The 13,672-nt window shown below is 32.2% G+C and overlaps 2 protein-coding genes across 2 annotated transcripts; both read left to right on the top strand.

The window, feature by feature from the left end:
* Nucleotides 1-1,059: 1,059 nt before the first annotated feature.
* On the top strand, nt 1,060-6,588 carry LOC125810299 (uncharacterized). Its single transcript, XM_049489807.1, has 3 exons — nt 1,060-1,445; nt 1,999-2,214; nt 6,154-6,588. Exons 1-3 carry the CDS (start codon nt 1,182-1,184, stop codon nt 6,220-6,222), a joined length of 549 nt encoding a protein of 182 aa, XP_049345764.1. The 5' UTR covers nt 1,060-1,181; the 3' UTR covers nt 6,223-6,588.
* A 1,044-nt stretch (nt 6,589-7,632) lies between these two features.
* LOC125810356 (transcription repressor OFP7-like) lies at nt 7,633-9,920 on the top strand. Its single transcript, XM_049489855.1, has 4 exons — nt 7,633-7,641; nt 7,861-8,123; nt 8,713-9,251; nt 9,568-9,920. Exons 1-4 carry the CDS (start codon nt 7,633-7,635, stop codon nt 9,891-9,893), a joined length of 1,137 nt encoding a protein of 378 aa, XP_049345812.1. The 3' UTR covers nt 9,894-9,920.
* Nucleotides 9,921-13,672: the final 3,752 nt, after the last annotated feature.

The following is a 13,672-nucleotide window of genomic DNA, read 5'->3' as shown; positions in this document are numbered from 1 at the left end:
TGAGTTTTTTACACCCATTATAAAAATAATGAACATAAGCATTTTATCATCATACAATGAAATCTCACTAAATTAATACTCGGTTAATTAATAACCTCTCTAAAATAATATTTTCCTTCGGTCCCGACTTGCGCCAATGGAAAAAATCACCTATTTCGATAAAATAATATATTTTCAGAAGACCCATATATAAATATATGGTCCCATTAATATTATAAATTAATAATTCTTTAAAAGTACAAATATATCTAAGATAGTTTAGTGAAATATGATTCTATTGTGTTCTGTTTTTTGTTAAAATTTAATTCTAGTTGAAGCTCATCTCTAACTTTTCTTATTGCATCAAAAAAATTCGGTGTTGCCTTTTCAAACTACACCATAAAATCGTGAAGAGTTCTAAATGCGATAAGTGCTTCCTTACGCGTAATTGGTTCCAAAGGTATTGTATCATCTTCAACTTTATCATCAACATTATTTTTTTCAATTATATCCACAATTTCTTCTAAGCTCTAAACCTTTGAACATGTATCATTTTCACCCATCTAACGAGTTATAAACATCCATTTTATTACGGTAACCAAGATCACTAATCATGATTCATAAATGACGTTTTCACAAGTGGGTTTATTTAAATTCTCTGAGATTTCATCCCTCGAAACATTCTTTAAATTAATAAATATTAATTTATCGATAAAATAATATCTTTATAAAATAATAATATTTCATGATCCACCTATATTAATTTAGTGAAATTTTATTGTACTCATATTAATTGATTTATAGTCTTATGTTTTAAAAAATAATTAGACAAACAAGTACTAATTAATATTAAAACTTGATAATTTTATTTCAATATGTTAAAATTTAAAAGTGACAAGTAAATGAAAATTTACTTTTACTATAGTGAATAGAAAATAATTAACAACTTAAAATATTTGAGTAACGTATAAAAAATTTTAAATATTGAATCTCAAAATTATCATATCATATAAATTGAGACGGACGAGATTATTTGTCATGTTTCTCTCTATCTCCACGTAACAAACTCAACGTGCTTGGCTCGCAAATTCACGATCGCTTTCCTTTCCCGTAACTCAGATTCTCTCAATTTCTTTCTCTCTTCACATCGACTCAATTGTTCATTAAAATCTCAGTTTTCAAATAACAATCAAAATCTACAAATGAAGGACGATGAATCGATACCGGTATCTACACCGACGACGGCGTATTCATCGTTGAATACAAATTCAATACATTCGAAATCATTATATGATGCTACATTGTTCGGAAGAGGTCGGTACAAGTTTTGGGCATTGGCTGCTATTCTTTTGTTAGCATTTTGGTCAATGTTTACAGGTACTGTTTCACTCCGATGGTCTGCCGGAAACCTTAATAGTCTCTCCGATCTCTTCGATATTCCGAAATCAGATGATCTCGACGTCCTCGTATGTTTACTATGCTTATCCTTTTTTTTTGTTCTGTAAATAAGTTGGATCCAGTATTGGTTAATTTTACTCCATTTTTCTTTAAATGTTTTTTGCATTTTCGGTATTTCTAGATTCAAATTAGTTTTGTTCGAATTACCTCTGAAAATTAGTTAAGTTGACTATTAATAAGCTGGTAAAGTTGCTGATCAGGAGGTTACGAGTTCGAATTGTGAAAATAACCTCTTGCAGAAATGTAGAGTGAGATGGAGTCTTGTTCGATTTAGCTCCAAAAATTAGTTAATTTGTTTGTTAACAAGCTGGGAAAGTTGTTGTCATGTGATAAGGAGATTACAAGTTTGAATTGTGAAAATAACCTCTTGCAGAAATGCACGGTAAAAGATGGTGTACAATAGATCATTGTAGTCTAGTCCTTCCAGCTTAGTGCATCGGTTTTTTTTTTTTTTTTGACCATCAATAAGCTAAAAGTGTGTTGAATAAATTTGGATGGGGAGGGTTACATTGTGAGGGTGTTGATTGATTCTTTGAGAAAATCATAGTACTCTTTTTGCAGGAAATGGAAGACAGGGAGAAGTTGGTGAATCATATGTGGGATGTGTATACTAATAGTCCTCGGATCAGGCTGCTTAAGTTTTGGCAGGAGGCGTTTGAGGCGGCCTATGAGGAGTTAAACAGTGACGTTGCTGAAGTTCGAGAGGCTGCTATATCCGAGATATCTAAGATGTCTATCCGATTTGTTCATATTGATCTGCCACCTTTGCGTTCGATGGTTAGCTCTCTCTCTGTGTTTCAGTCCAGTTATATGGGTGCATATAGTTCACAGAAAGTTGATTCCTTATATTATGATTTCTGAGCATGCTACTTTTTTTTTTTGATGAAATATTCTGAGCATGCTACTTTGAATAGTTAAAAACCTGAGAGCTGTTGTTGTATGCGGATATAACAAGTTTCTACAAGAATCAGTTTGTGAAAGATAACATTGATAACAATTAGATTTTGTAGGATCGTGAGTGCATAGATGATTGAGCATTAGGTGCAAATACAAGTATCCAATGTAATATAGGTAACAATTTTCAAGGCTTAATTAGTAGATAGTTCAGGTTACTGCATCTGCACTATTCTACCTTGTCTTGTGGGGCAGTTGGTGGAACTTGATCCATCATTGGATTATTACTATTAATTTGAACATTGATCTCAATTTGCCTCACAAATTAAACCTTGTCTTGAGCGTATAGACTTGTTATTTTCTTTATAAAGTAATGATGAACTTGTTATTTTATTTGTCCATTTACTTGGGATGCCTTCTTGTAAGGAAGAAAAGTGAATTTCCAAATTGGAAAGATTTTCCTCTAATCTAAATTTTATAATTTGGTGACTTTTCATGGCGATTAATCAAATTAATTTTTTTAATTGTTAAAATTAAATAATGTTACAATGAGTTAGTATTATATTTTGTTTGGGGTTAGTATGCTATTTAGAAGATTCAAATCTGCTATAAAGATAACATATAGATTCAAATTTGTAGATAATATTGTCTCTCTCTGAGTCTCTATTAATTCAGCTTTCAAGATGACAAATGTTGCCACATAGAGAAAGATGTATAATTTTCAGGACATACCATAGGTGAAAGTCGATCAAAGTGAGAAGGATGTAGTAATATTCTTCTTCTTACATATCAATGACAATGCATAGGAACAGTATACATCTTGATAGATCACTTTTCCCTTAGAAGTTGATTATTTTGAAGGAATAGGAATGAAAGGAAAGGAATGAAAAGGAAAGATATTGTACCTTTACCAATTGACATGCTCTCTTACTTTGTTTCCTTCTCATTCATATCTTTACTATCATATCTAGTTGACCCCTTTGTAACTCATTCAGCCCCGGTTATCTTCTAAACTTCCAAAAGACAGAGCTGCTATGCTTTCTCATACTTCTGCTTGACAGAAGTGACTAAAAGTTTGTTGTCATCCTCTAAAGAAACTTATCCTGATGCAGATATCGAGTGTGTCCATGTGGGTGCTATGGTGGTCATAAACCCCATCCCTTTAAATTTTCTTACAGTCTTGATAGGCGCGTAACACATTATCTATCACAAATTTGAGATAGAGATTCGCGCCCGTTCTCCCTTTGTTGGCACAAGACTAGAATAATACTATGCCTCAATCCAAAACAAGTTGGGGTCGGTTATATGAATCCTCATTGCACACGTCGCTCCATTTCGTATTTGGCACTAGAATCATAAAACTTTTCCTCCATCCCCACCATTTGTCATCATGCACCCCTTATTTTAGCAATTAAGGCTCCAATATTGGTGCCTTGATTGTTGCCGCTCTCACAAATCATCAGTACTTGGCATGAACAATTTCAATCAACTTTAATAATGAACTGGCATCCACATAAGTACTTACCATCTAAACATTTTACCAGCAAATGCCACAATACAAAGGCACAGCTAGATCAACTGCTTTCAAGTTCCCAAGTTAAAGGCTGAGTGGTTGATATGTAGAATAACTACATGTATCTCAGGTTCGAATCTTGTTATAATACTCACTTACTCAGTGAGTCCATCTGCTCTAGTCTTTGCGGACAAGATTTATCCCACCGCTACTTATGAATTATAGCAGACTGTCCTATGGATTAGTCGAGATGTGCCCAAGGTTTGGTCTGGACAACTCTATATTTAACAAAAAAATCAATTGCTTAGTCCTTTTCCATTTATACTTGGGAAATTGGTTTCTATGTTGCATGTTTACCCCTATATCCAAATTCTATTGGGGGATAAGAGAGTTGTCTGGATTAGCAAATCAGGACCTTGGATATGTCGTAAACGTGATAATGGACTGAATACCAATTCTCTCTCTTCTCCCATTTCTTATGTGGATAAGATTGTGAAGCTGATTGTTCTCTCTCTTAACTTCTTTTCATGTTTGTTTACATTCTCCATCAATTTTCTTTTTGTAATTTTTTTTCATTTACTTGAGATTTTTGAAATCGTTCATCTACTATAGACTTTCTTAGGTCCAGTGTTTGGTTCTTGAACAGTACTTCAAAGTTTGTCGAGTGAAATGCAGTCATTCTATTGTTGCAACCATCTGTCTGTCTGTTCTGCTTCTGCATGTCTACACATTCTTCAAGATTTTTTCCCGTAACTCTTTTTTTTCCATATTTCTAAAATCCTTGGATGATAGAACAATTTTTTCTTCTTCTAGCTAGCTGTAACCTTTTATGGTCTGTTCTGGAATTCGTATACTTCTTGATTTTGTTTTACCTCATGATCTGTCATTTTTGCATTTTTTAAACTGAATACTATCCTCTAGCTGTTCCTGTGCAAAACCCGTGAGATCTTTAGTTGCATGCTTATCACTTCTATATTTCAGTCTTCCTTTCATTAGAGAGCTTGCAAACTCATCTGTTCTTGGCGTGCGAATCTCGAACGAGTTGAATAAGTACAACATCAGCCACTATACTTCTGCAGAATCTTTCCTGGAGTTGCTATACTGGGCTTCTACCAAGTTAATTATTCAAGATCTAAACGCAAGCAAATCATCCGTTTAGAGGATTTGTTATGAACTTTTAAGGGAAAAATACATCGTTTCCACACTTGTGATCTTTTTTTTTGGATAACCGTGTTGTCAGGGCGAGCTTACACGCACCTTGACTAATTCCACCGGATACCTGCCACATGTGTGATCTTTTAGGGATGATAGAGAACGATACTGCTTTCGGGGAGAAAAGAGAATTTTAAATTAGGAATTCAGTAATGTAAAGGTGTATGTATCTAAAAGAGGACTGATCTGCACAACACTAGAGCGGGGTTTACTCTGTGTGCACCTGAAGGGTATCGGCTGCGAGTTCTGTTGTCATCATCCAAAAAAAAAAAAAGGGTGACAAAGGATCTCCATCTCCATTCTCCTATTCCTCTATAGTGAACTTGTGCCATCCCTAACCCTATTTATCCACCTTAACATATTTAAGTGCAGGATAGTTACAGGGAGAACTCTTTTGTTAATGCATTTGTTGAATGTGGTAAGAGTTCTGGAAAAGGTTACATGATCCTTTCGTCAATCTAACTGTCAACTTTATTCAAATAATCCTTGTTTGATCTTCATGAGGGTCACTTTGGATTTGTACTACAATGTGCCTATTTAGGTTTGACAGATAAACTAACTGCTGCTTGCTGTTACTTTTAATTTCTTTTTAGGGAAAATGCATTAGTACCCCAAATATGCCCGAAATCCCAGAGACACACTTATACTATACTAAGGTCCTATTACCCCCGAACTTATTTTATAAATAATTTTCTACCCCTTTTCGGCCTACGTGACACTATCAACCAGATAACTTGAAAAAATTGTCAACACGCGCCGAGCCCAGAAGATAGTATCACGTAGGCCGAAAAGGGGTAGAAAATTACTTACAAAATAAGTTTGGGGGTAATAGGACCTTTGTATAGTATAAGTGTGTCTCTGAGATTTCAGGCATAGGTTGGAGGGATACTTATGCATTTTCCCTTTTTTTTATAGGTAAGATTTTGTAAGCTGCTCGTAGTTCTCTCCATAGTACGTTCCACCTGCCCTCTTTCACACTTATAATTGCACTTTGCAATTGCTCCCTGAACATTCTTGTTAATTTTGCGATTACTTCTTGAACATTTCCAGTCATTTTAATTGGCATGCATGATTGATCTTTCCATGAACCGTTTCAGGCAGTAAGAAAATTAAGTCAAAAACAAGCTGAGAGCAAACAGAGGACCGCAACGGGAAGTAAGTTATGACTAGAAGAACATCAAGGGTCCAAATTTGCACGGTTGCCACTTATTTATACAAGACAAATGAAAACGTACACAAACCTGCTCCCTGGTATTTGACTAAAGGTGTATCTGGGTAAAGATTACGCGAATTTTTGCAATAGGGATAAACATTTCTAATGTTTTGTTACCTGTACCTCTTTTTTTCCTTTCGATTTCCATCTCTCCAGACTCCATTGAAAAATCATATGAGTGCAGAGTTCAAGAAAATCATTACTTAATTGCTTCATGCTAAGAGATCGGAAATTACACTAGAAGACCCTTACTGATTTTCTTGTATTACAGTTGAGATACCAATTATACAAAGTTGCACGGGAATAGAAAGATTATATTTTATGAGTTCTCATGTGGTAAACTTGTTTTTGGTAGTCTCTCAAGTGATTACATGCAGCATGCGGCCCTGTTTGCATAAAAAATTGCAACTCTACTCACTTCGAAACAACTTCAGGCACTGCGTATCTGAAATTAGGCTTGTTGGACAAAATGTCTGCAAGTTTTATATGACATGAGATCTGCATATATGGTGGTCTTTTGATTTCTAACTATGATATGACCTAGAGCTTGCTAGAAGAATATTTCTATCTTTTCAGGATTTTAGAATAGATTTGGTGCTTGCTTGAATGTTACTAGAGGTGATTAGTATTTTCATCCCCCAATTGTTGCTAGTATCAATTTCAATTCCTTGAAAGTTATTATTATTTGGATGGATGGGAAAAAAATAATTTATATATCATGTTTGTCTCCGCTGAAAATTAAGCATTAGATCTCATGATGCTCAATCTACTTCATTGACTACTTAGTCACACATCCTCGATTGCAGATTGAGGCATATGTTTCCTAGAAGCTTCCACATATTTAAATGACTTGAAATTTTACATAAACATCTCAATTGAACACATATATTTAGTTGAAGAAGTCTAAGTGAAAAATCGTACCTAATATGATTATGTTTTTTTTTTTCCATTGGATTCCATACTATCTTTTCTTACTTGAATTGACTTTTCATTGGGCCTATCTTGCATAAAGTTTTCATCACAATTATGACGATGCTTTGCTATTTTTCCATCTCAAATGGTTATAGAAGGCATATATATATATATAAGGACAAATTACTTAACTACACTCATTTACTTACCTTAATCTTCATTTATCCCTACTTATTTCAAAAATTTCAAAAATACCTTATTTTACCTATGTATCCTGCATGTATCCCGTGCACTACGCTATGTATCTCGCTATGTGGAATGTATCAAACGCTATGTATCTTGTGCACAACGCTATGTATCTCGCATGTATCCCGTGCACAACGCTATGTATCCCGCTATGTGGAATGTATCAAACCTAATGTATCCCGTGCAAAACGCTATGTATCCCGATATGTGGAATGTATCAAATCTAATGTATCCGGTGCACAACACTATGTATCCCGCAAACATCATTTTTAAGGGATTTTTGGTAAATAAAAAACTAGAAGGGATAGGATGTTATTTAGTACTTATAATATGTGGTCCCTATAATTTATACTATATATAATGATACAAATGGCTTCATGATGAAAACAAATGATTGCTTTTCTCTCTCCCATATGCCTTAATCAACAATAAGGACCCTTGTACACTTCCTCAACATCCTGTCCCTTCATTCTTACAAAATACACAATTCATCACCATTGATCATCTTCTGTTCGAAGAAATGATTCATCAAGATAACGAGTCACAACTGATATCGACACATCATGATCATTTCCCCATAATCACCTCACCCTCCTTCAAACACCACGTGTCGGTGACCCCAATAACCCCCGCCGGCCAATGTAGCTCAAGGAATGGAGAAGCATTCAGTACTACGTCCGATGATAGCCACACTAGGTCTTGTTGATTACTCCTTTCGTTTCTGTTTATGTCACACATTTATTATTTGAAAAGTGAACTTCTTTGACGTACCATATTTTTTTTATGAGTTACTTTTAATATTTTAAATTATTAATTATTTTGATTTATAGTATTTTTTATATATTCAAGCATTATCTTAAGATTTTACTATTGAATTTGCGCACACAAAAATTAGAAAGTATTTTGAGTACTCTCCTTGAGTGGTGCCAAACAAAGTGGAACAAAGAGAGTAGTGGAGTTATACTTATAATAATTTTTATTTAAATTTTTTAATTAAAGAATAACATAAAATTCTAATGACTTGAGTTAAATCATAAGGTTTAAAATTTTATAATACAGTTTAATTTATAAACTTTCGCTATAAAAATTGAGATAGAGAGAATAATATTATAGTGAGATGGTTGTTACGAAAACTTTTTTCTTTAAAGACATTACATATTAAAAAGTACTTGATATTTTTGAATTTTACTTAAGTTTAAACAAAACCTTTAAGAATATGATTATTCTAAACAAATGTAGTCTCAAAGTCTTTCTTTCTTATATTCTGATTATTTCATTTTTCTAGTAGGTCACCTTCACATGAATTCAAGTGGAAAAATGAAGAAGACAAGTGGCAACATTTTGTCAAGACGACCTCCGACGATGATACAGAACAACAACCTCGTAGGAAAATCTCTTACTCCTCTATCTCCGACGATTCAGACAACGACAAGGTTTTAGCAAAGAAGAACAAACACCAAAGTAGTGGAAATAAAAAAGTTAGTACTAGTAAAACAAAATTCCTTATGATGATGAGCACTACGTCCCCATCATCATCAGTGAATGAAAATGAGATTAATTTTACTAGTAGAAAAGTTAATTGGGATTATTATGAGAATATTGATATTACTAATGAAGATGAAGAAGACGAGACTGAGACGTTTATATCTTCTTCTTGTAAAAGCCATGTGGAGTTTTCAGATGATTCATCTTCGAATTTTAGCCAAGAGTTTGATACAATTTACAAAAATACCACTAGAAGGAATCAAAAAAAGATTGGCTATAGCAAGAGAAGAGATGTCAAAAACACAAGATCTAACGTTTCAAGGGGCATGAACAATATTGGTACGTTCCTAGTGTTGAATATATTATGTGATTGATTTATCGATCTGAAAGTTTAAACAATTAGATGATGGAGTATATCTTTAGAGTCTGTTTGATTATAAATGGATTAGGTTGAATTATATTACCATTTCATTTAAGAACTTAAATATAAAGAGGAATTATATTAAGTGTTAATGCGCCTCCTCCTCAAGCGAGTAAGTTATGAACCTAAAACCTTTTATATACCTACTTAAGTACGTACTTTATTGAAATGCCTATTCATCTCATTTAAAAGCTTAAATTGATATAGAGTATTACGTCTTAACTAATTTTTCAGGTAAACGGTTATCAATTTCAACGTCAACGACATCATCGGACGGTGAGTTACCTCCAAGGTTATCGGTGTTCAAGAAGTTGATACCATGTAATGTGGAAGGGAAAGTAAATGAGAGTTTTGCCATAGTGAAGAAATCAGAGGACCCGTATGAAGATTTCAAAAGTTCGATGATGGAAATGATTTTAGAGAAAAAAATGTTTGAGAAAAATGATTTGGAGCAACTTTTGCAATGTTTTTTGTCATTAAATGCTAAGAATTGTCATGGGGTGATTGTTGAGGCTTTTTCTGAGATTTGGAAGACATTGTTTTCACCCAATCATAATTAATGTTAGTTGTTAGGATAATTTCAAGAAATTAATTAGTACTCTGTTCGTTTATTTTTACTTGTCATGTCTTTTCGAGAGTCAATTTGTATGGTTTTAGACTAGTATTTTAAAATATATTGTTTCATCATATATATTAATATGAGAATGATTGCAACTTATATTTGCGTATTCTTCTTTATTCATTTATAAATTATGTTGTAGTTTATATTCTAAGTTATTTATTTGTATTTCTAGATATAAAATAGTCTTTCTTTGTGCTATTATAGATTTGTGACAAATTCCTGCAAATATATTACCATTAAGTCTATTTTGCCTATGTTCTAATTCTTGTCTTTTTGCTATGATTATTTCGTTAAGTTTTTGTCTATATTCGTTATTTTTGCTATTCATTGTATTTTTAAATATTGAATATATTTATATTCTATTTTAGATATATTATCTATTAATTGATTTAATTTTTCGTTATCAGTTTTTGTGATATTAAGTTGTTTATATTCCGGATATAATTTGTTTAATTTTCTTCTTATTTTTCTTAATTTTCTACTTGTATGTTTCTTACCGTGTTTCTTATTATCCATAGCTCTGATACAATTTTTCGGTGCGAAATTGGTAACTGAGGAATTCATAGAAGTGGTAGTGTGGTAGGTAAGTATTTTATTTTAAAGATTTTATTATAATATTCTTTTGCTAAGTGTCTTAATCTTGATATCTCTTTAATATTATTTTTTGGTAGTGCTAAATTCATAGTAATATGTAATAATATTTATTGTAATATTCTTCCGATAGTTGTTTTAATCTGAATATTTCTTTAATATTATTTATGATATATTCTAAATATAACATATCTTGGGTTCTTTGGTACATTTATAAATTTTCCTCCATTAATTGTTCTAATAGTTTTATATCTTCCATAGATTCTATCCAATATTGTAAATATTCGTAGTTCATTTTAATCTGAATTTATTTCTAAATCATACCATTCTATTCTTTCGGAGTCTAAATCATGTAGGTTTATTTCATACCATTGCTGATTTAATATATCTTCTGATTCGTCATAATTAAATATTTTTTCCCATATTATTCTTCTTAATTCAATTATTTATATACCGTTAAGTATATATAAGATTAAAGTTTCACAGTTTTTTATCATTTCATCATGCACGTATGTAGTCATGTTCGTTGTTATGCGAGGTTTTTCAATTATTCCTTCCTATCATATTCATAATCGATTAAATTCATATTAGATTATTATGAATTAGATTATCTGTTTATCATGTTATCCTGCCACTACTAGCATCGTACTTTAGCGGATACTTTCTTCTTATTAGCGCCTCAACTTTGTTTACTCCCCTAAACGGCTTTCCTCGCCTACCGGTTTCAACATTAGGATGGCATAGTATAGAAGTTTTCTCCCTGTTTTCAGTGTGCTAATAAACTAGAAATCATGATTCAAATAATTCTAATACATAATAACTAACATAAATATTCAATCATATATATGATATTCAGGAATATATGAAATTAGTTCCGCATATTTTTTGAACAATATACCTTTGCCTCTTGCTTATTCATGTTATCTGAAATATCTGATTGGATTTCAGATTGTTGCTCCATTTATCTAAATACTAAATTTTTAGTTGAGATAGTTTTCTGAAAGAAAGTTTTATTACGCTAGGCATTGCCTGCCTTCTTTAAGTTACATATCCTTTCTTTATATAGAAAGGATTTTCATACTACACTACAATAATGTACTATTCACCTTAACACTTGTCACCTAATAAATTACACCCCTTACCATCCCTTACACATGCCCATCCTTATTATGACACACATTATGACTCACTACTTATCATTATGACACATTACCATTCACACCATACTTTATTGACTTTTTTACAAGACAAATAATTTTACTCTTATCTCATCTTTTTATTTTGTCCGCATCTCATCTTCATTTTTTTTTATCTTATCATCTGCTTCCGTCTTTATCTCTTCATTCCAGCTAGACGTCTGGGATTATATTATCTTCTCCGTTACATTTTGAACATATATGGTCAAGGTATTTGTGACCAATTAGCTTGTAATATCTGGTTAATAATTCTACCGAAATAAATCCTTCTTTTAGTGCTCGTGTCATAGGTCGTTCTTCTGGCTTAAGTAGTGATAAAATCCATCTTTGGACTTCATCCATATCTGTTTTCCTTAGCTCCCTTGAATTGGAATAAATCATTAGCTGGTCTCTTGCATAGTAGCTCCATATAGCGTTTCCGTTTAAATAGTTATTTGCTAGCTCTTGTATAATCGTTGATATACCGGTTATCCTTTTGTTGGCATAAAAACTTGGTATCTCTATTTTGCATATCTCTTCTTATTGTCCGATATCCTCGGGTATAATCATATCTTTAGTTAATCCTATCTTGATAACCTGTATTGGAGGTTTTATTTCCTCGTATAATATCTCCGCTGGTGCTGTATAGAATTTTATATAAAATAAATTTCCTTTCGTAACTCTTTTGTATGTGACGAATGCTTTGTGTAGTTCTGGTATTCCACTAACTTCTTCTCTGTCGTATGTGTATACAGTATTTAACAATCCGTAGTTGTAACATGTTCTTACTAAATTAGCGTTAGTTTTTTATTGTGCAATTAACTTGTTATATCCTTGTAATTTTTGTGTCAAATAATTCTGGTTTGGTTCTTTTGCAGTTGACCTGGGTTGCGGTTTAAATAGGTTTGGATTTTGTGGATATTTTCAATATAGGTTCGTGTGATATAGTTATATGTTTTTTTCTCATTTTGGTTTTGCAAACTATCTGCGTATGTAGATGTTTGTGGTTCTATGGACATATGTCTAGGTGTCCTTTGGGTAAATGGTTTTTCGAATAGCTGGTTTAAGTTAGCATTTTTATGTTGTTTATCACTAACTTGTTTGCTTGTATCTGCAGCTATATTTGAACAAATATTATGGGTTTTAAGGAGTTTCCCATTGTCTCCTTTTAGCTCTGGGTTTTTCCGTCTTTCGATCGACGTAGCTCCGCATTTTTATAGTCATGCTGCTGACTAGCTTTAGACTTTAGATTATCTTCATTAGTCTTTAGCTTTTGTATCTCGTTGTCCATACTGTCCACTTTTATACAAAGTGTAGTTATGGCTTTGCGTATCTCTTCCATTGTATTTTCGTTCTCAGTCTGAGTAGCTTTGTCTTGATAAGTAATCTGCAATAACATTCGTATTAGTTTTTATTACTTCAATTGTAAATGTGAAATTAATATATTTAATATCAATTTCCTTATTTCTTTTGTTGTTACCGAATCTTATATTTTTCTTGTTAGCCACCATTTTACTTGTGTATTATCTGTTCTTATAATAAATTTGTTATATACAATATATGGTTCAAATGATAATAAACACTTATATACTGAATATAATTCTTTTCTATTTATTTCCCATTTTATTTCTGTATTATTAAATGTTCCTGAATAATACCTGCAATGATGTTCTATCGTAGTGTCATCATACCTGTATTTTAATATTCCTCCATAACTTTTTTCACTCGCATCTGATTCTATTATATAAGTAATTTTTTTTTCATCTGGAAAGTATAGTTTAGGTAAGTTTTTACATAATAATTTTACCTTTTGTATTTGTATTTGGTCTTTTTTATCAAACTGATATTCTATATCTTTCTTTAATTTTTGTTGTAATGGTTTTAAATTCTCTGCTAATTTTGGTATGTATTCTCTTACTTGATTTACTAGTCCTAAGAATGACTGTAATTT

This window comes from Solanum verrucosum, unplaced genomic scaffold, assembly GCF_900185275.1.
Source record: "Solanum verrucosum unplaced genomic scaffold, falcon-dt-bn FXZP01000038.1, whole genome shotgun sequence".
NCBI lineage: Eukaryota > Viridiplantae > Streptophyta > Magnoliopsida > Solanales > Solanaceae > Solanum > Solanum verrucosum.
Note: the sequence above shows the minus strand (reverse complement) of the source record. Positions and strands in the feature narration are given on the sequence as shown.